The 23211-nt window shown below is 45.6% G+C and overlaps 1 protein-coding gene across 1 annotated transcript in view; it reads right to left on the reverse strand.

Annotated features, from left to right (window-relative positions):
• The window catches only part of slit1a (slit homolog 1a), an 86315-nt gene continuing 63104 nt past the window's right edge, over positions 1-23211 (reverse strand). The window contains exons 11-37 of the mRNA XM_083988090.1: positions 21146-21217; positions 20979-21050; positions 20599-20742; positions 19150-19313; positions 18079-18102; positions 15066-15210; positions 14818-14892; positions 14555-14698; positions 14318-14461; positions 14065-14231; positions 13150-13282; positions 11144-11212; positions 10976-11047; positions 10777-10848; positions 6875-6946; positions 5607-5770; positions 5393-5517; positions 5190-5287; positions 4962-5101; positions 4652-4745; positions 4369-4506; positions 4046-4274; positions 3822-3952; positions 3583-3737; positions 2334-2622; positions 1426-1637; positions 1-1327 (exon numbers count right to left, since the gene is read on the reverse strand). Of these exons, the coding sequence (XP_083844216.1) occupies positions 1089-1327; positions 1426-1637; positions 2334-2622; positions 3583-3737; positions 3822-3952; positions 4046-4274; positions 4369-4506; positions 4652-4745; positions 4962-5101; positions 5190-5287; positions 5393-5517; positions 5607-5770; positions 6875-6946; positions 10777-10848; positions 10976-11047; positions 11144-11212; positions 13150-13282; positions 14065-14231; positions 14318-14461; positions 14555-14698; positions 14818-14892; positions 15066-15210; positions 18079-18102; positions 19150-19313; positions 20599-20742; positions 20979-21050; positions 21146-21217 (3583 nt within the window). The 3' untranslated portion in view covers positions 1-1088. The remainder of the gene's footprint in view (positions 1328-1425; positions 1638-2333; positions 2623-3582; positions 3738-3821; positions 3953-4045; positions 4275-4368; positions 4507-4651; positions 4746-4961; positions 5102-5189; positions 5288-5392; positions 5518-5606; positions 5771-6874; positions 6947-10776; positions 10849-10975; positions 11048-11143; positions 11213-13149; positions 13283-14064; positions 14232-14317; positions 14462-14554; positions 14699-14817; positions 14893-15065; positions 15211-18078; positions 18103-19149; positions 19314-20598; positions 20743-20978; positions 21051-21145; positions 21218-23211) is intronic.

Raw genomic sequence — 23211 nt, forward strand, 5'->3', positions numbered from 1 at the left:
AAAAGGGGTGGGATTATGCTGATCATCCTAACCCTGAGGCAATGCATGCTGGGTTAGTACCACTGGGCACTGCCAGCACCAGATTTGTTTTCTTGTACGAACAGAACAGACAGTTGCACCACACGAAGCCCTCTCACTTTTACAAGTGGTAAGACTGTGTGTTAATGTATGTATGCCATGCATGTGTGATCATATACTTCACAGAGGTGAATGACTGTTGTTTTCAGTGCTGCTAGTCAGTGCAGTCTCTATTTGTATGGAGTTTCTATGTTACGGTACCTCACAGCACAACCACTGTGACACCAGACCACCTGGCCTCGAAGCCACGACATCCACACTGGATTATGTGCCGCTCTAACTCTACCATTTCTTTGTTCGCTTGTACATGTGCATGTGTGGATGGATGGACCGTATCCTGGCAGAGAAATTGCTACACCGAACCAACTACAAACTTTTAACTGAACCCAAACCACACCCAGCCCCGTCCAGGTAACCCAGCCAAGCTCAACTCAAGATAGCTTTGCCAAGTCAAACGGTCCAGCTCTCTTTGTCTCCCTCTGTTTCTCTGACTTTTCGTTCGTTCTCTGCCTCTCCTCTTCCACTCTTAGCCAGGCCGGACCCCCAACTGTCCTCACTGCCTCCACGAAGTAAAGATTGTAGATGGTGGCTAGGCTGTCAGAGGCCTCACAGATGGATGGGGAATTCACACTGGGTAAATTGGGTTGGAGGGATGCCTCACTCTGAATGCAACACCTTTGAAATCTCTGGACCCCTTTGGAACAATGTTGCAGATACAATGGTTGTTGTTGCCGTTGTTGTCACTTCTACATTGTTGCACATGATGTTGGTTTCTCTGTGTTACTGTAGGTCACACACCCTTGGAAGGGGAGGAAATGTCCTATTTTACAAACATTGTTGTCCATAATATATAGATAGAGGTTTTATATATATTCTTTATAATCTCTCTTTCTTTCTTTCCCTCCCTCGCTTTCCTCCAGTCCTCTCTCTTCCTCACTTCCGTCCTTCCTTGCTTCCTTCCTTTCTATCTTCTGCTCTGCGGCAGCGGCGGGAAACGTGAGTGAATGGTGCTACATGCAGCCCACACAGCCACACTTGATGGTCTTTTCCACCTCCTCGCTGAAGGAGGTCCCATCGCTGCACTCAAAGGTGTATTTCCGGCGCTTCATCCGCTGGCTGGCGCAGCAGGCCCCCGTGTCGCAAGCTCCGGTACACTCCACCCAAGAGACCACGCGTGTTGTCTGGCAGATGGCGTAGCCTCGCTGTACCTGGTAGAAGTCTCGCACGGGCTCCCCTCGACACTCAGACTCTGGAAACAACCGCAGACATGAGTTGTTACTTTATATCACAATTAAAAAATATAGTTATACATAAGTATAAAATTGTGGTGTAGACTAGCAAACCAACCTGCGTCACAAAGTTCCCCGGTGTAGCCACTTTCACAGTGACAGTAGGCATCTCCTGTGTCTGAGATCTGGCAGCGACCATGTTTGCAGGACAGGCGGCGGCAGGGGTTGAAGAGCTCCCCCTGCTGGTTACACAGGGCGCCGCGGTAACCCTCCACACACTCGCAGCGGTAAGACTGAGCGTCCAGTGGGATGCACTTGCCATGGACGCACCTGGTTAGAGGTGAAAAAAACCTTCAAATTTCCTGCCCAAAAGTATTTAAGGAGCATTTACAAAGACTGGACGATTAACTAAACAGATCTTAAAACATTACATGATTTAGATCTTCATGACTTTGTCATATGAATTTCATTTTATGATATTTTGCTCAAAGCGTGTATACATGAACTGTCACATGCTTCTGTGCAACTAATGTTGGCCTGCCTCCACCCAGAGCAAAGCTAGCACCATTGATGAGATGAGCACAAACACTTTGGTTTTAAAATGCATTTCTACGTTTCCACCTGGCATTCACTTTATTGTTTATTTTTGAACTCTTAAAATAGAGACCTGAGGAAATGCCGCTGGCCCTGCTATAGTTTTAAAACAGGTTGTACTCTGGACATGAAAAAACTGAGACCTTTGGAAAGGATGACACAGACACCTGCCTCAACTATCACCACGGCTGCATACACATTGTTGCATCAATATCAGTAGTATCAAATATTGTGAATACTTAGACCACTATGTTTGTTTGGTAGCATTTTGACGGCAGAACTTGTCACAGGACAGGACGTTTAAACATAACATTGTGTTGATGCTTTTGTTTTAGAACAAGATATGGGTTCTTCCTCTATTGTATGGAAAGACAACAGGCACAACAAAATCATTGCTATGCATTAAAAATTAAATCCCATTTGCGAACATACTTGCTGCCCTGGCAGGGGTTGCTAGCAGGCTGGTCACAGTGCGGCCCACTCCAGCCTGGCTGGCAGTGGCACACTGGTCCCTGGATCCCATCAGGCTGACAGATGCCATGTACGCAGTAGATCTTCTTGCAGGGCTCGCAGCCCGGTACCACGCCAGGCTTCATCTGGGTCTTGGTGAAGTCCTGGAGTTCGTTGTTGATGTACAGGTTCTGGATACAGCCATGGAAACTTGAGCCGTTCTGTAGCTGCCAGAGACGGAAAGCACCTGAGTGTATATCCACTGGCATGCCTGGAGGAAGAGAGAGAAAACAGATGATGTTTATATGTGTGAGGACACTGATGCTGGACCACAAACAGACAGCTAACGAAGGGCTGGTATGAGTGTAATGGAGGAGGGAATTTTCAAACACATGTGTCCAAACAGTGCATATACAGTTTGTCAAATTAATATAAGCAACTCTTTTTCATGTTGACATTGATATTTTGCATTTGCACCACAAGACACATCATCCTTGAAAGAGGACAGCAAAAGGCAAAGAGGTATGGGGGGATGTCTCCTGCAGTGTTGTACAACTGAGAAACAGCACAACACAGCACAACACAGCACTGACACAAACTGTAGAGACTTTGAGCCACTCCTGAGCAAAACTGTTATACTGTATCAGCCCTGAAACGAGCTGCATCATAACATGAACCAGCAAACTTTTTTTTTTTTTTTTTAATTTTGTCAAGAGTGGCTAAATCTCAAATTACATGTAAGTACAGTTGCATTTTGTCCAAGCAAAGTCCATGCAAATACAAAACAAATCTGAAGACTGTGTCTGGTAGTTCTTCTGATCATCACTAGAGGGCGTGCTCTGCACACTGTAAAAATGTGCTCTGACAAAAAAGGTCTATTGAATGCTAAAGTAGTGTAAAGTATTTTGATAATCTGTCATTTCTGAGAGTTATGTGTTATTATCTGATGAGGTGATTAGGTAATTTAATCACTTCAAATCGAGTCTGTGCATAATGTATTGGGACGTTTGAGGTTATTTTTGTATTGTTTCAGTGAGTGGGCCCCTAGCAAACACAGTCATGACTAAAGGTGAGTATGGTGTGGGTGGAGGTAGGACGGGGGTTGCATGGTTAAGGGGAGGGGTTGGTTGCGGTGGTGACAAAGCGAGGGGGGAGGGGTGGTGATTGACAGTAGTGTAGTAGATAAGAGTGCCTGCAGAGGAGGGAGGTGTGTTCTGGAGAGGGCCCCTACCCCCCACGTATAGCGGAGCCTCCCCGTTGAGGGGCCGCACCGCCCCAAAGCTATCCATTGTGGTAGGGAGACCTCCATCAATGGACAGGTTCACCATCTGATCGAAGGTCACCAGCTCCACTGTGTGGAACTGACCATCGTTGATGGTCTCAGTACTGGAAGAAGGAAATAGAGATACGACATAAGATAGAGCTCATGTGCTGTGACAATAAAGTTGAGCTGTTTGAAAGACACCTTACCTGTAGATGGCGTGGCCTGGCTGGCTGCCGGGGTCGTAGCTGACCTTGACATGACCTTGATAGAGTTCCACTGCAATATGATCATTGTCTCCATTGTACAGCAGAATGCCGTTATCCTCAGCTGTTGACACCTGCAGAGAGAAAATGTTTGTATTGTGAGTTTGAATTATTCAGGTGTTAGAAAGTCAGAGAAATCATTGTTTACATGTTAACTGTGGGATTACCTGCAGGGTGATGTTAGCCTGAGGCCAGTTCTTGAGGTCAGAGAGCAGTAGGTAGGAGTCTCTGTCGATGAAGTTGACACTGACCAGCTTCTCGCATCGTGGCCCCCCAAACTCTGGAGGACACTGACAGAGGGCTCGTCCTCCGTGCTCCACACATGGGGCGTTGTTCTGGCAGTCAGCTAGCTCACACAGGGAAAGTGGAGATGGAGGAACCTCACACAGTTGACCACTGTAACAGGAGACAGGGCGCGGGGTTATTTTGATGAAGATGATGTAGTAAAGCAGAGCAGACGAAGTGAAGACAACGTAAAGCTTCTTCTCACCTGTATCCTTCAGGACAGACGCAGGAGTATCCGTTAAGCTCGTCCACACAGTGAGCTCCGTTCTGACAGCGATGCTCCTCACAGTCATTATAGTCTACGCTACAGTCATCACCGACATAACCAGGAGAACACACACACCTGCAATACACAGACACAACGCAGGAATGAAGCTGAGCTCAGACAACGCTGCAGCACATCCACATCTGTGCAGAACATCTGTTTCTCAACATATAGCTTTGTCATTTGTCACTAACTGTCTGATGCAAAGACAGCAAAGTCTTACTTGGGTCCAGTGGAGGTGATGAGGCAGGTAGACTGATGTTGGCAGGGGCTACGTCCTGGGGCACACACATCCTCCATTTCTTCACACATGTCCCCTACACAGGAGAATAAAAAAAAAAGTTACACAACACAGAGCAAGAACCATCCTGCAAAAACATCAAAACAATTATTCTAAAACAAAATAAGCATATTTCATTTTTCATTTTTCATTTTTCAAAGGGAAAAAAAACCCCTCTAAAAATACTTTCACATGTAAAGAAGCTGAATAATCTTTGTCTTTTCTATTCTTAGTTGTGTTGAGAAGTGCAAACCTGTGTAGTAGGGGGGACAAAAACAAGTGTAGTTGTTGACTCCATCAATGCAGGTTGCTCCGTTTTCACAGTCGTTGTCTTCGCAGTCGTCAATGTTGTTTTGGCAAGTGGGGCCCTCAAAGCCCAGTGGACAGGTGCAACTGTAAAAACATACACAAATATAACCTCAGAATAACAAACAAGATGTAATTCATTAGTCACACTCATTTCAGAGCTTGTCTTCCTTACGTGTATATTCCCTCCAAATCCTCATTCACTTGGCAGGTTCCTCCGTTGGCACATGGATTTCTCACACAGGCGTTCATAGCCGTCTCACAGTTCTTGCCCTGAGGCAGAGAAGAGTGTTAATGTTTATGTTTTGCTATAAATAATGCATGCAGAACCTGAATTAGGTTCATTTAAGTGGATATTCACAGAGGTGGAGCTCTTACCTTGAATCCTGGAGGACAGCTGCACCTGTAGATCTCCACCAGGTCGCTGTGACAGATGCCTTGGTTCAGACAGGGACTGGACAGACAGGGGTTACACTTGGCCAGCACTGAAGTGTCCACATCTCCTGAAGCAATGTAAAAACAGGTAAGAATCAATTGCATCTGGATACTAGTGTTACTGGGGACAGGTTTCCGTGCCAACAAGATAACTCACCTGTGCATTCAAACTTCTTTGCAGGTGTGGTGAGCAGCAGTTTTCCCTCCATGCCATGCGGGCCAGCACAGCGTGCGATGCCAGGCTCTTTGTAGCCCGTCTTCACCCAGTCAGATAACCAACGCAGGCGGCAGTCACAGTACAATGGATTGGCACCAATTGCCCTGATAAAACAAAGATAATATATTTATTAATTATACTTTTCTACCTCATATATAGTAGAAGATTAATTCTGGTCGTGCCTATGCAGTACCGCCCTTTCACCAGCAGGTGTCTCTATACACAAACAAACCAAAGCAAACTCAACTTGGCCAACTATACAACTAAAACACAGCGTCTCTGAGAATATAATGGATTTAAAGTTTAATGCTCAATGCCACTTTGTGCCGTTTATCATCTGGAGGAGGGCCTATCAATTATAAGCAAAGGTGTGAACAGAGGGCACTCTTAACCTCTTCTGTCATGGTGGTCGTGAATCAATGGCGCTCTGTCCCCCTCCTGGATGCACAAACACTCTTGAATCGATGCCGTTCCATTACGGTGGAGCACAGGCTCATCTTTCAGGCCGGTCCAATAGCTGACACCTGACATCTGCTAACATGAAAGCCACTTGACTGTGACTGTGGATCAATGGCTCCCCCCTCACCCTGTTTTCATGCAGCCTTGACTCCTGTCCTTCTCTACATAAAATGTCTTTGTTTAGTCCTTCTTATCCTCCCCTGCTTCCTCTCTGACTCTGACACTGATAGGTCTATTGATCAGTGACTGTCATGGGATGATGTGAGCATCCAGGCTGGGTGGCAGCGAAAGATACCTCTGTGTAGTTTTACACACGACTGCAAGTTCATGCGTAACGGCTGCACACACCACACACCCGACGGACACACACAAAATTACAGACATAAATAAACAAACCAAAACAAATACTGGAATCCACAGACCGTGGAGAATGCGTGTGTGTTGGTGAACGTGCATGCGTGTCTCAGAGATGTCACAGGGAGATGAGACAGTAGAGGGGTCTGTGTGTTGCTTTAACCACAGGACTGCGGCTGATTGAGGGAGGGCTCGGCTCATGTGGAGCCCACCAAAGAGGACTACAGACAGGCCACTGTGAACCACACTCTCTGCCTGTCTGACCAGACCCCCTCCGTGTGCCTGAAAGTGTGTGTGTGTGTGTCTGGACTTCGCAAAAATCAGTGCAGACAGTATCACATTGGCTGCCATTTGGACATACAGTTGTGTATGCGCGTGCGGGGGTCTCTACTTACAAGTGGGAGAGAGAGGTCACGTCGCTGAAGATGCCATCAGGAAGCTCGGAGACTTCGTTGCCATGAAGAGACCTTAGGAGTGATGGAGAAAGGAAACGACAGAAAAGAAAGAAATTAGCACCCACACACATATTTCATTGTGAGAGAAGAGAAAACTTTATTGGTTAGTTGCCTGACAGAAAATGAAATTGCAACTATTTTCATAGCCAATAAATCAAGTGAGTCACATTCAAAGCAAAAAAAGGCAAAACATTTGCTCATTCCAACTCGAGTGTGAGGATTTTCTCTTTTCTCCTGACACACTATTGAATATCTTTGGGTTTTGAATCAAAATGAGCAATTTGGACATGTTACTTTGGGAAACAGATCAGCATTCTTCCAACATTATACAACCTAAACGTTGAATCGAATAACTGGCCCATCTATCTACCATGAAAAAAATAAATCCTAGCTGCCTGCAGCTCAAGACGCTACACTTTGTTTTTCGGACAACTAAAACCAGGGATAACAGGGAAACTGCAGAGGAGTATTTCAGTGTTGTGTTGGCATTCTAAATGAGTGGTAGGTGGTTTGTATTTCTGGTCGAGCCTTGTGCAGCTGGCAAAGATGTGAGGCTCTGTAAGTCTGGAAAAGACTGGTGTCAAGTTTCTATGTGTGTCTGGCTGGCAGGGCCAACAAGGATACAGAGGGAGGGGTGGGGTGGGGTGGGGTGGAGGACGGGGGGTGCGGGGGGGTAAAAGAGTTGCACCACATGCAGGACAGAGAAAAATATTTGTGTAACGCGTGTGTGCAGATGCACAGGTATATTTACGTGCTTACATATGCACATAGGCATGTTTCTAATGTTTGTGTGCGTATATAGTTTACTGCTGTTTCCCCCTGTTGTTCTCTGCCTACTGTCTAGGGTGACAAGCCAACACGGCTTAATGACTTGATGACTGATGGCTGCTGTAATCCACCAGGTCATTACCACCTCCAACCCTCAGCTGACCACATGCTAATGTTACCGCAGCTCAGGCCACAGTGCCGGTACATGACATCTGCTCTTTATGCCTGGATGAAGAGAACCGATGTGTAAACAGACTTTGAAACCCCGACTTCCTTCGCTGTTTGATCTGTGGATTCCCCACCAAGCTGTCGAAGGGTCAGGGTTTTGAAAAGACACAAAGCATGAAGCCCAGGCAGTGTTGATGATGCAGAGCCGTTTCCCCTAGTGCTAAAGGGAAAAAATATACTATGTAACCATGTGAGACAACAAAGTTAATTGGTCTGTGTACAGGGGACAATGCTTATTAGTGTAGAGTGAGTAGCTCGGTGGTAGTGGGAGAACAGTTAGGAGACGGAGGGCATGGAGCCAGCAGCAGTGTGCCAGCCAGGCAGAAATCTCATGGGAGAAAGGAGCCGGGGAGTCTCCAGGAAGAAACCTGATCCACTCTCCCGCTAACCTTCTCCCTGTCCGTCTCTCAGTGACTTTTTTTTTTTTTTTTTACTTTTCTTTGCTACAGCTGTAAATCGTTACATCACTCCATCTTTCTTATGTCAACTTATCTTTGGCTTGGCCACGATTCTCAGAGTGGAATTGCATTTGATGTTTCAAGACAGGCAAAAACGATGCTTTAGAACTTATAACTACATGTAAAGTGAGCACAGGCACCGTCCAAGCGAACTAGTACGCAGCGTCTACGCCGACCTGTTCACCTGCGGCTGCCTAATAACACTCTGCGTTTCTTCGAGCGCTCTGAAGTGCATGTTTTTTTCTTCGGCTCTTGTGTTGAGGATCATGTGATTTGGCACTTTCCCACAGCACCGACGTCTCTTTCGATTTTCTAAGTCGCAGGCTTTGCTTTCTGTCTTTATCGCACTCTTTCATATCACTTTCTCTCTCTCTCTCTCTCCCTCAGCCTCCCACCCAAACCCTGGCGGACCACGCCCCAGCGCTGTCTCAGCTCACTTACCTCACACCTAATACCCAGCAGGCCAATTAGCAGCTTATTAATCTACAGCTCAAACCACAACCATCACACACTCTTACACCAAACCACACCACATCCATGCCAGGCTCAGACCACTGGCCTGTTTGAAGCCCTGAGCGTTAATGATTCTTCTCCTCTTTACTGCTCTGTAAAGCCGAAGGTGCAGCTTTATGAAGGCTTTGGCACCTCAGTGTGTGTGAGTGTGTATGAGAGTTCCCGGCTTTGGCATCTCGCTGCGGTTTCTATGAAGCTTCCAACTTTGAACTTTGAACCCAGTGTGGAGTCTTAAAGTTGAAACTGTTAAAAGGAGCTCATTGTCGCTTCAGTTTTTGTTGCGCCCCCACAGCCTTAAAAAGAAAAAAAGCCATGGCACCAATTGACATTTAATGGGAGACGTATGATTGATCACACCAGCAGTAAAGACATCAAAGTTTTCTGCTTCATTTGGACTCCTGTCTGATTGAGACAATAAGGTAGTCCAGTGTGTGTGTGTGTGTGTCTGAGCCTGTAGTTTGCAGTCTGTTTGGTGTGTGTGTGTGTGTGTGTGTGTGGTGTCGGGGAAGGGCCTCACATGGCGTCTAACACACCCGCACAGGGAATATTTTAGAAGTAAAAGGTGGCGTGAGTGAGTAAGAGCAGAAATAACGGACGCAGCTTCATTAGAGATCAAAGCAACGCGCCCGGGCTAGCGAGGCGGCATCAACTAATGATGGCCGAGCTTCACTCTCATTCCACGCTAAAAGGGCCCTTACGCTTTGTGTCTCGTAATGATCGGGGCGCTTTAGTCGAATCCCGCTGTAAAAGGAGGCTTTGTTGAAGCTTTGTTGTCAGTAGTAAAAAGTGTGCCTGCTATGAGCACACATGGAAGGCCGATAAGTCTGCTCCCACACACATACTAACCGGCACCAAGCCAGTAAATGACAAACATGTAGGCTATGAATACAGGCACCAGCACACACACACACACACAGATGCATACATAATCTCATAAGGACTCTGCTGGACCTGGTCTCTGTTTCTCCCTGGCAGAACTAAAGTGTACGTTTGAGTTAAAGTGTGAGGCATCCAGCTGCTGTATCTTTGGATGCAGGTCCAAAGACTGGTTTTGGTTTCGTCATTTATCTGTCAAGCGCATTTACATTCTACATCTCAGTTATTTAGCAGACCAATTCATCCACGAGGAGCCCATGGTCACTGAGAGTGCACAATCAAAGACTTCATAACTTCATAAAAACCCGGAGGCAGAGTCAAAACCATTATGGTTAGCAGGGGCAAACTTTCTCCGGTAATCAGTGTCAGAGTGATTTTGTACAGTGGGTTGTGGGGGCGCATGTTTTGGCCCCGGTGGCGAGGGCGGTGATGAGCCCGGGGTGTTTAGAGGTGAACAGACTTGTGTGTGCAGATGTCTAAAGACAAGGTGTGGGCAGGAGTACAGTAGGAGCTGGAACAACGCTGCTGCTGCCCCCCTGCCTGCCATTTATACAGAGAAAATAGGTCGGAGGTTGTGTCTGTCTGTGTGTGTGTTTGAGAGAGAGAGAGAATGAATTCATAAGCTGTCATAACTGTTTAGACTGGGTTTCAATCCTCTGGAGTCAATCAAAGATTCTAAGCATCTGCTCTCCTGTCTCTGTAGTCAGTGTGAGCTGCAAAAATATCCTCCTTAATAACTCATTTAGTCTCAAAGTGAGTCCTCTCTCGTTTTAGACCTGTTCTTTTAAAATAACTTCAATTGTTCCCAATGAGTTGCTGTTTTGAGCGTTCTTTGATTTGCAGGAGAAAAAAAAAAAAGAGAAACTCTCTCATACCACTGGAAAGATACATTATGTGTTAAAAATAGGATTTTAGTACTTAACCCTCGATTTGACACATTAAAATGAACACACACTTGCACATGAAGATGCTTGCATTTCAAATATGAAATAAACTCACAGCAGTCGGAGAGAGTGCAGTCCGCTGAAGGCCATTTTGGGGATGCAACGTAGGGAGTTGTAGCTCAGGATTCTGCAATGCAAAAATAATTACACACATGTATGTGTTATGTAAATTCAGCTGTTTCCATCCCACTGTCAGCACAAGGAAGAAATACTAGGTCTTTGGTCTGAGGTGGCCGAATCTGGTCAGGACTTACAAAGTGGTGAGCTGGCTCATGTTAGCGAAGGATGAGTTGGTCAGAGAGTTGATCTTGTTGTTGCTCAGGTCTCTGAGTGGAAAATTGAAATAATAATAAAAAAAGGGCAAAGGTTAATTCTACTGCTCTGCTCGGTAAGACAGAGAAAGAAGACAGATGAAAACTTACACCAGCTGCAGGTATTTGAAGGCTGACAGTTCTTTCGGCACAACGCTGAACTGGTTTCCATCCAGATACCTGAACAAAGAGACACAAACAGTTCAGCAATGAGTCAGCAGGCATGAAATGATCCATTCAGACTGGAGTAGATTATTATTGGACTCTCTGTATTTACCATCTACTATGAATTCCAACCTCTGTGATGTGTGTATACATTCAAGAACATAACGTTTTGCTCCAGCACTGTTTATTTTCAAACTCACTGTCATCATCACACATCGTAATGCTTTAATACATTTTCAATATGATGAATATGTTGGAATATAATACCAATATGTTGCAACTACAGTTGCCAGAAAGCAGGTGCATGTGTGAGAATGTTCCAAACTGCAGCTGCTTCCCAATAAGAGTCCTATCGTGACGTCTGGTTTTTACTGTGAAGGTGCTGCAGGATGTGTCAAATTATTTGACCAGACTTACTTTTATTGAGCGCTTTCTATATTGAACTAAATTAACTCTACAGTGTATCCTCACATTATGTCTCATTTGCATTTAATGTGTAAAATATACATCGTCTTCTAATTTGAAGCTGTAAAGTACTGTTTTATTCTGCTCTTTGTCAGCAGATTAGTTTTACTCAGTGAACTGGTTAGGTGAAGACCTGGAGGCGGTTATTTCAGGATGTCACACTTTTCAGACAGAACACTTTTCCCCATGCGGTTGTAGCCAATTTAATCTCATGTTACATTAAACAGTCAAATGTTTTGTCCTTCAATTCCTTTTTTTTTTTTTTCCATTTTCCTGACACAACATTGTGTCTCCAGCCTTGAAGCAGAAGTTAGTATAAACATGTTCTATTTGAACTCATTACATTCAGTGACATTTTTGTTTATTTCCTGCAGCAAATATGTGACCGAGCAGCCCAACTTTTAAAGTGACTGAGACATAAACACTCGTGGGTGCATTCATGCATGTGTGTGTTAACACACTGATGTGTGTGTAACATCATGCCTGCAGGGCTGCAACCACCGTGCTGACTGCCAACACAAAGTGCTACCAGAGGGCCGTCACCTTGATAAATGACCGATTTAGGGCCTGCTCCCCCTGAGCAGAGCTACAGGGGCTTTCTCCCACTATTGTTGTTGACTGCACTGAGGGCGGGAAGGGCAGGGGGGGTGTCTGGTAATCTGGGAAAGGGGGGGGGGGGGCTTTGGGTTCAGAGGTAATGATAGGTAATGACGGTGTAGAGGACACTTTGGATAATAATGGAGTAGCAAACTCCCCAGATGACTAGATGAAAGCCCAAAACAGAGGGGCACACCTGGTCACACCTGCTGGGACAATGACAGGCCTTAAGGCTCGCACAGCGTGTGTGTGCATTTGTGTGTGTGTGTATGTGCATCTGTATGTGTGTATATGTGTTAGTCTGAGCCACTTGAAGCAGTATTGGAAAGTTCCAGACCTATTCCATTCCCTCCCCTTTCCATTGAAAACTGCTCATTAAAATGTCCTCTTGCTCCCCTATACTCCTGTGGACAGGCTTTTGGCCCTCACACAAATATGCACGCGCACGCACACACACACACACACACACACACACACACACACACACACACACACACACACACACACACACACACACACACACACACACACACACACACACACATACAGATCCTTGGCTCTGAATGTGAGAGTGACATCAGTGTGCTAGCCCTGAAGGCTGCAGGGAACACAGGAGAAGAATGTCTGAGAGAATAACTGCAGGGTTTATTGACTCCTTTCCTCTTCTCCAAATGATGAAATCTGTCTTTTTGTCTCCCCTGTTTTCACTAACTCTTATCTCCTTTATACCTCCTAAGCACCTCTCTACCTTTCCATTGTCTGCTTTGGTTTCCTGGTTTTCCTTCCAGACCTGCCTCCATCAAAGCCAGACAGATGAACAGTAATAATACTGGGACCTCGAACTGATAAGATATCAATGCAATTAGCATAATTAATGCCGAGGAACTCACAGTTCAGTCACGTTCCTGGGGATGCCTTTGGGCAGTGTGTGGAGGTGCTTGTTACTGCAGCGCACCACAGTCTCCAGGCATGTACATTCACTGGGACACTGGGGTCTGGGCACACAGCTTGACTCCTCTTGGCCTGGGAAAAAAAGGAGGAGAAAGAGGGGAGTCAGACACCAGAGGGGAGGAGAACTGAGGAATAACCAGGAGGGTAGGGAAGTGCTGGAGGACAACCAAAAGAAGAGTTCTTGTCCCTGGAAAAGAAATAAAAAAATATAGAAAGATAGAAAGACAGAACAAACCTAAAGGCGAGACAGTGAACAAACAGCACAACCGTTCAAGCTGATGGTGAGACACTGAGACAATGAAAAAAGAGGAAGTGAAAAATGTGAAAAGTAAAATAGGACAGAGAGAGAGAGAGCAGCTTCACTAATGTAATATCGACCAGTAGGAGCAAAGAATGGATGCTGCCCGAGGCCTGAAGACAAGTCTAACATTCATTCAGGTGCAAATAGGCTGACTGGTCAATAAGGCAAACAGCTCAATAGCTCCACTCAGCCCAGCATCGACCAGAAGCTCAGGAACTGCTGAGCAGCAATCTATTCAGTACACAAAAGAGTCGCACAATAGCAGTCATTATTTAAGATCATCTCAGACACTTTAAGCAGCTCTTGTTCACAACGTATCGTGGAGCAGGGTGAAGTGCGAAAATCCTCATCAGTCAGACCCTGACAGTTTAGTTTCACACATAGTGGAGGTCATCTACTAGAATGAAGATGTTTATCTCCTTTCAAAGAGACAGATTACTTCATTTAAAGTGGAGAGGCTGCAACAAAACTTCAAACAGACTAAATAAGGACATACAGAAAGAAAAGTGGACTCAAATCACGATGGGTGGTTGTGTGGCTTGGTAACACCTACCGTCCTCGCAGCGGAAGTCAGGCAGAGCCACATCCTGGAGAGGGATCTCCTTGAGGAAGGCGGGACGCTGGCAGCGAGGGTTGCCTGTCACAATCTTCCTGCTCCTCAGCCATTCACCGAGCCACGCCAGCCGACAGTCGCAGTTGAAGGCGTTGGCCAAGAGGTTACTGGGAGAAAGTGACAGATCAATGAAATTTGTAATGCACAATTAAAAGGTGAGCAAATGTTGTGTGTGTTTGTGTAGGGGTCTCACAGAGTGGAGAGGGTCTGCAGGGTGTCGAAGGCTCCGGGAGTGATGGTGGTCAGCTGGTTGTCGTACAGGGAGAGCAGACGGACGTTGTGCAGCCCCGTGAAACTGTCGTTGTGGACGCAGCTGATCTTGTTGTTCCTCAGCATCCTGGAGAGGAAACACATGAACCACATCAGATTAAAACCATCTCTGAATGTGACACCGAGCGTGTGATTGTGATGCGTTTGCGTATCAACTCACAACATCCGCAGTCCCTCAAGGCCACGGAACATCCCGCTCCGTACCGAGTCGATCTGATTGGCCGTGAGGTGAAGTTCATTGACAGATGATGCGCCCTCGAACGCCCCATCCTCAATCTCCGTGAGCTTATTGTTGCTGAGGTTACTGCAGGAAATAACAGCATGTCAGAGGATTGAATGTAAACTATATAGATAATGACTTGTTAAAAAGTGACATGACATGAAATATTAAACAAAATTAAGCAATAAATAAGTTTTATTTACATTTTCTTCAGCTGGGAAAGGTTCTTAAAAACTCCAGTTGCCTCCAGAGTTGTGAGATCATTGTTGTTAAGGCGGCTAGACAGAAAAGTCAAGAAGGTTTAGCCATTCACATGAACAAGTTAATTCAGATTTATAGTTCTCTTTATAGTTCCAAAATATTTTTGAATTCTCTTGATTCAGAGTTTATGATTCTCTTCACATGGCCTCTGCCCATTTGGTGTAAAATATACTTTTTCTTGGTTGCTTACAGCTCAGTGGTGGATGAAGGGATGTGCTCGGGGACCTTGGTGAGCTTCAGGTTGGAGCAGTCCACTACGTTTGACTCGCAGCGGCACTTGGGAGGACACACTGGGTCACTGTTACAGGCGTTATTCAGACGAGTGTCCTCTGTACCTGAGCAGGAGGAAATGCCAACACGTATATTCTTATAACACGCAATGAAATCATCCATGTCGCTTACAAAGACAGACACGCCACTTTCCCATGATGCTCTCAGTCACGCATCTGCTCCCACCAGCAGCTGTATGTCAGCTCCTTGTCCTGTTGCGACCCCGAGAAGCAGCTTCCCCATAACTAATCTTGGCCCTAAAGATCATCCTGCAGCTTTCTACCATTCATCGCAAGAGAGATAGATGGGTGAGGGCCAGGGGACGGAGGGATGGGCGGGTGTGTTATTTTAGAGAGGTGACAGAGTGGCGAGCAGTGGGGTGAAAAGAACGGTGTCGGGGGAGATTGAGATAGGGATGCCAAAGAGGATTTGGATGGGCAGCTTCAGCGCAGCAGAGCTCTGGAGAGAACGAGAGATAGAGGGAGAGAGAGGATGGGGAAGGAAAAGTGGTTGAAATGATGTACAGGAAGAGTGTGTAGACAGGTGGAGTGAAAAGGGAGCAGAGGGAGGAAAAGGAAGGGAGGAAAAGGAGGCCAAGTCGGACGTAAATGCATGCAGGAATGAAGAAGGGAGAAAGGAGGTAAAGTGGACCGATGAAAGAGAAATGGAGGGTGGGTGGTGGAGGTGCAGGGGAGACGCCTGTCCTGACGGAGGAAGAGCAAGAATGAGGCAGCAAGGGGGAGTGTGGGACGTTTTCCTGCACCTCCTCTGTCTATGAATAGACGTTACGTGCCAAAAAGCGTGCTGCCAGTTACATCATGGCTGCTCAATAATGGAACAGCACTGGGATCCACTTAGAACATGTGTGTGTGTCTGCGAGTGTGTGCATTGTGTCTCAATGTTTGTGCATACACGGCTTATGTGTGTGTGTGTCGTGTGTGTGCATATGTCCCATTTAGAGGGAACAGTTCTGTATTTTCTGTTAGGATATCATTTTATGTCCTTTTTTTTTTTTTTTGCTCGCTCACATGGGTGCACCTCTCTGCCTGTCTGAGGTTTGCAGATGACGTCAGTGGGACACTGTGGGGCACCCAGACCACAATCATGAGCAGGAAAACCTCAAACAACCAAGACAAAATCCTAAGGCTGAGTATCAAAAATCTGTCCAAATAAATAGAACGGCATGTGAAACCATAACCTAACCCCAAACCCTCATCGCTGACTTTATTAGAATACGGTTCGACAGTGAAGGAGTGAATTTACAGAAAAGGCTTCCTCTGGCTGCCTGCGTGAAAACTTTTGTCTGAAAGTGTGCCACCTCTCAGAGTGGCTCAGTGAAGCACGCTGAAAGAACCAGTAATGCAGTTCATTAAGGAGTTGTCCTTCCCTGTGCCAGACAACAGGACAAGGCATTTCCTGCACCAGAGGAAGCAATGAAAGTACAGCGCAGAACTTTGATCTGGAGGATGTAGAGGAGCCGGGGGGGGTGGGGGGGGAGAGATTCGTGAGCCTGAGTCATCATCGTCGTCACAAATGCGTGGTGGCGACACTTTTACTGTCAGCGGATTTAAACGAAAGTGGAGAAAACGCAGAGGAGAGGGATGAGGTTTTTCCCTCTCTGAGGCGCAAAATGACTCATCGCTGGAGTTGTAGAAGTTCTCATAATTCCCCGCAGCTTGGTTCCTCATTATCAGTGTATTATGGAATTCCCGTGCCGTCAGTGATTGTGCGCGTTCGGTGCGTGTATGTGTGTATTGTGGAGGCTTTTATTGTTATCATTCGGGGAGGGTGAAATTCTCATTAATCACATTTGGCTTTGATCTTTCCTCTGCTTACATAGTACTCCCATTTGTTCTCTAAGCCAGTGCAGGGCTTTATCTCAGCTTAGCACACAAAGACACATTAATTCACACACACACACGCACGTACGCAGACACTCAGACATAGACATGAATCAGACAAACGTCTCCGCCACAAACACACACACGCGCGCGCACACACAGACAGAGTTCGACACACATCACTGCTCCTCCTTGTTATTTTCTTGGAAGTGCTCTTGTTAAGAGGTCCGGAAACGTCCGCTGATAGGAATCTGGGTCCTCTGGTGGGCTTTATTTTCTTTAGCTTTTACTGATAGAAAGGACACACTTTCCTTCCCCTCTGTCCTTCCCTCCCCCCTCCCTCCCTTTCTGCCCCTCTTGGTGAGTGACTGTCTGTGCTCATGCCAAAGCAAAGAGCCATGTCCTTTTGACTTTATTTGCTGAGACTGTAAGGAAAACAGAGCTGAGGAGAAACAGAAGCTCTCACACGTATATCACATTAAAATGCACACATAGGCTCAGTCACTCGTGGGCACAATTAGCATAAATACCAACTAACTCATTTTACCCTGTAAAATGTCTAATGCGTTTTGTCTGTGCAGACCATTTCCTCTGAAGTTCATCCCAACATCATCCACATTAAAAGATGGTTCCAGTTTATTACTGCTCGGGTTTTAAGTCCCACATTGTGCAGAAAGACTTTGCACAAAGTTTTGTGGGTTAAAACTGAACTAAGATGTCAGTTCGTAACATGTGGTAAATGTAAACGAGAAGCAGTTTAGACAAAAACTTGGCCATTTTCTTTATTTGCTTTCATGTTACTTTAATGAATCTGTGGGTTTGTTGAAAACCTGTACGCGTGTCTGTTCTTCAAGCTCTCATCAATTAACTAGACATTATAAAACATTATTGATACCAAAAGGAACGATCGCAAAACTACAAAAAATATCACCCAAGTTGTAATAAACTGAAATTATCCTTTAACCTGTGGGGGAGATGTATTTAAATGAAGAATAAGGTAATGGAAAACATGATGCCTCTACATGGCTGCGGGTGGATAATTAAAGAAAAGAGGAAGGCAATGATAGGTGTGAACGTTTACAAGCCACTCACCTGGGATGAAGTACTGCTCTTTGGCTGTGATGAAGAAAAGAAAGAGGGACGGATGTCAGTGAGACCAGCACGGTCTACATAGCTGTGGTGTCGCTATGCATCAAAACAGTCATATATAGAGAGCTTATATATATATAGAGCTTATATATGACGACACGTGACTCAACATACATGACAGTTAACCAGAGAAGCATAGGGCTATCTCTGTGTATGGCAATGTGGAGAAAATAGTAAGGATGTTAAAACATGGTAAATATTTGGCTGTTGCTAAGGAAGAGTGACATGAGGAAAAAGAGGGGAGACAGTGAGAAAGAAAACAAGAAAGAAGAAAAGAGGCAAAAAAAGAGGGAAAAAAGAGAAAAAACACATGGACTGCCTTCTTCACCAGGTCGAGCCAAACAAATGAGGCTGTAAAGAAGTGTGAAACCTCAGCAGTGCAGAGTGCCAGAGAGTGTAGCACAGTGCGTAAACACTGCAGTTGGTAAGGAGTGGAGGGGTGCGGATGGTGAGGCCTGGCTGGGCAGGGCAGGGAGGGGAGGGGTGAAGGGATGAGGGGTCATGAGGGAAACCGGAGCCTGGCAAACAGAAAGCTGGAAGGATGGAGGCTGTGACGGACAGGAGCCTGAGATTGGCAGAGGGCAGAGGAATGGTGGGCACGTACAGAAACTCTAGCCCTTACACCAGCCTTGACTGGTGATCTCAGCTCAGTGTGGTTTGAATGTGAAACCAGATTCACGATGTGGTAAGACAGGAAAGAAATGGAGAAATAGCTAACGATCCCTCCCTACTTGGCCCCAAGTTTGTCTGGGGAGATATTGACCGAGGAGCACCGGAACAACAAATGATGGGCTGAATAAAACCTTTTGCCAGGAATGATCACTCATTAAATGTGGTATGAGGTAGAGGGAACGATAAAAGCCACTCCCAGCGGAGAGAAAGAGAGAAGGTAAGAGAAGAGCAGCGAGAGACAAGTGGAATAAGAACAACACAGCCTGTCTGAGAGGTAGGGAGGCCGGGAGAGAGGTGAGAAGGAGACATTTGGAGACGGCGCGGGCTGGGCCAGCGGCCTACCAGAGCAGCGGAATTTCTTGCTCTTGATCTGTCCGATACGTTTGTTTGCGAGTCTGCGAGGGCTGGCACAGCGGGCGCCGCTGGTCTCGATGGGGTTGGAGCGCAGGTAATCTGCCAGCCACTTCAGATTACAGTCACAAATAAATGGGTTCTGGGCCAGGTGACTGCAGAGGAGAGAGAGGGGGGAGGATTGGGAAACGGGGGAAAAGGTACAGGAGGTGGAGAGAGGAAGAAAGGGAAGGAAGGATGGGAGAGGGAAAAGGAACACACATGAAAACTGATGGGATAAAGGTCAAGAAGGGAAATTACAAGTGGTATGTTTCTATTCAATGTAATTTAATCAATGTAACAAACTCCCACCTGGAGCAATAGGAACATATGAAAAGGTATGTTTTGGTGGGCATGAGATTGATTGATTTTGAAGTTCCACCATACCATTATGTAAATCTGACACTACTACTTACACATTATGTAAGTCAAACACATCCATCTCTTGATCATTACATGTGTGATTCTGCACTCATCACCCAGTGAGTCTTCATCTTAGAGGCTGTAGTTGTCATGCTGGTAAGTTATTTTGTGTAATTAGATTAGATTAGAAGTCAAATATTTGATCTGGAAATCGGGTTGATAAAATATTGGACCGCTCTCAGTATAATGCAACAAAGTTAAACACAATACGGCATCCAGATCAGTCAGAGAAATAAAAAACAATATAAACACAACCAAATACAACAAATATTGCAAAACATTCTCATTTATATTCTGAATTTGACATGAATTAGACTGTATCCTTGAACGCTGCTTCAGTGGAAAGAGTGTGTGCTGCCTTCCAAAATGACGTAGTCAGTTTGGATGACCCGAGGCTGTGGGAAGGCTCAGCATGTATTTTTACCCCGTCTTTACAATGCAGGCAAAACAAGAAGGCCTCTTTTAGACTGAGACCCTTAAACCCAGTGCCCTCTATATGTGAGTGCATGTGTGGTGCGAGCCAAGGGGCAGCACTATCCATCATCTTCAACAGGTGTCCTGTATATCTTGTGTTGGCATATATAGACAGCAATGTTGAAAACTTTCAGTGTGTTGGAGGCCACAGTGTGAGGTCTGTATTGATAACAGCATGTGGTTTGCTTTGTTTCTTGGACGAAAAAAAAAGGAGGCATTCATTTAGATGGAATGGCTGCTGTCTGAGTAACAGTGGTGGAAAGAGTGGGTGCTGTTTTTGATCTTGATCCGGCCGCAGAAGCTGTGTGTGTGTGTCTGCGTGTTTGTGAAGATGATAGATTTACTCCCCTCTCTACCTCATGATTCCATTCCTGTGTTATTACACAGACCTGTGAGTAAACAACTCCCGTGTTGGCTCGTGTTTTATGGTGACGGCTCACGATGTCTTGGTGTGCGACAGCATGATTGCGTGCATATGTGTGGGTCTGTGTGTGTTTGACTCACAGGGTCTGTATGGCTCGTAGTGAAGTGAAGGTGCCCTTGGCGAGGGTTTGGATCTTGTTGTCGTAGAGCGACAGCAGCGAGAGATTCTGCAGGTCCTGGAAGGCATTGGCACGAACGCAGTGAATCTTATTGGCATTCAGCAACCTGAGAGACGGGGAGAGAGAGAGGGGTATGGGAGGTGGAGGGGTGGAGGGGTGGGGAGGGAGGGGCAGCTTGTCAGAGTTTCTTCATGCATTCATTCATTATGCATTCCATCTAGAAAACTATGCACTGGTACAAAGTTTATTTGAAGGTTATGACTCTTTTACTGAGTGGGAGTAAAGGGTGCCTGGTATGTATGTTTGCACTGGATCAGCAGAGTGCGTGTGTGTTCCTCTTACAGCAGTTGCAGAGCGTAGAGGCCGTCAAACACCCCCTTGGGCAGGTCGGTGATCTTATTTCCATACAGGACGCTGGGAAATCACAACAAAGACTTGCTTTACACACACACGGGAAATGACAACCGAGCAGATATTTTATGCACAAACTTGGCCCGGGGGCAACTTACAGGGAGTTGAGGGAGCGCAGACCCTGGAAGGCATCGGGAGCTATCTCGGAGATCTGGTTGTTGCTCAGGTCTCTGTGTTGGAGAAGGTCAGAGGATGAGTTAAGGAAATGGAGATTTTGGGAAAGAGTCAAAGCCTTTTTCCCTGTGGGAGGTCTGATCCCGCTGTCAGCTGGGTGTCACCCTCATAGGAAGGTGGGTGGATGTGAGGCCCACGCTTGTCACTGGAGTGTGAGGGAGGGGGGTAGGGGGGGGGGAGCAAATGTAGCCTGAGCTGGAAGAAGATGAGTTCCAGCTCTCTCCCATATCTAATGGTGCGTCCCTTCAAGGGATTTGATGAAATGGAGCGGGCTAGAGTCTCGCAGCCAATCAAAACATTTACTTGTATTATTTGTGGCCTATCAACCAGCTCTGTGTTTTATCATGGCGCGCGTGTGTGTGTGTGTGTGTGTGTGTGTGAGTGAAAATGGGGTGTAGGGCTGAAATCCAAAGCAAAATACAGTAGACTGCCTCTGAACATAGCCGTTGTTAATAGGATCCACAGGCCTCTACCCACAGGATAACCACTAAGCCTATGTGTCTATGTGTTTATGTGTGTGTGAGTGTGTGTGTGTGTGTGTGAGTAAATGCAACAGTAAATGAGGAACAGTGGGACAGAAAAGAGAGAAAGACAGATGGAGAGAGAGAGTTAATGGAGTATGTGGACTGAACTCCAATCGACTGGATACCTTTGAAGGAAAATCATCATGTGGTGAAGAAGAGGGATATTTTCTCATTTGGGGGTAACAGTTAAATAAGTGCCCATTTGTCTTCTTGCAAAGGATTGAGGTTTCTTGGAAACAAAAACCTGGCGAAGGAGCCAACATCTGCGCTGGTGTGTGTCTGTAAACTCAGACACTGCGCGTGTGTGTTGTTTGTGTATGCGTCGGTGTGCGAGGGCTGCTATACTCCATCCCTGTCTTAAGGAGCGGTTCATGTGTAGGTCATTCAAACCAGGACAAGGTGAAAGAGAATGTGTGTGGTTGGCATTTAGTTGGAGAAGAGGACACAAAGGGTCAGCAGAGGCATTACACACATGCCTGAGCATGCTACAAATAAAATAAACAAAAAATAAAACACACACACACACACACACACACACAAAAACCTATAAATAACCTTTTCTTACGTAATGTTGCCTTATAATCAAATACGGAGCTATTATCCATATCCAATATGCCAGAAATCTTCTACAAACACACATAGGAACATCTGAAGAGCCAGGAGAGTGAGCATATTTGTCATGATGTCTCGATGCTGTCTACACACAATGTGCATGCAGGGTGTTGGACATATAGGCCAGGTCAGTGAGGGCACACGGCCAGCTGAATCAACAGAGGCACCGAGGGTCAGCAAAGTCACGCAGTCATGCACTGTTGTTGCTAAATGCAGGATGAACAGCAGCAACAGTAGCAGGTCACGTCTGTTTGGACGAGTAGATGGGAGAGAGGGTAACACGTTCTCACTGCCATTTATTTTGGTTTGTTTATGTTTTATGAAAAGTACAAATTCCGTGTCAAAATTAATGAATACGGATAGCTTTTAGGAAAAAAGATTTCAGGCTGTGTTTATAGTTCTACATTTTTGGATGAAAAGATTATTAAGAATTTCCCTTGAGATTAGAGTCAGGACCAAATACAGTAACACAGCAGTCTGTTAGTGCAGATTCTGTTAATGTTCGTGTTTGTTGAATTTTTCAAGCTGCTATCAAATCTGGTGTGTAACCATTATGTATGAAAAGATGAATTTGTTTGATTATATCATGTTCCATAATAAGTGGCGACCCTGTTTTTGTAACTGTAAGAGTCACAGATACGAAAACCAGTCTGTGATTTTTATTCTCACATATGGTGATCTAAAACATTTTGGCATTTATATTTGTAAGAATAAATGAGTTTTCTTGTCCAGAGTTACAAGACAGTAGCTGCTCCACTCCTGTTGACTTGAGACTTATATTACAATGTATATTTATTTAAGGGTTGTCTTTATTCTAACACAGAAATCTGACCTATTTGAGTTGAGATGGTTTA

This window comes from Trachurus trachurus (assembly GCF_905171665.1).
Source record: "Trachurus trachurus genome assembly, chromosome: 15".
In the NCBI taxonomy this organism is placed as follows: Eukaryota; Metazoa; Chordata; class Actinopteri; order Carangiformes; family Carangidae; genus Trachurus; species Trachurus trachurus.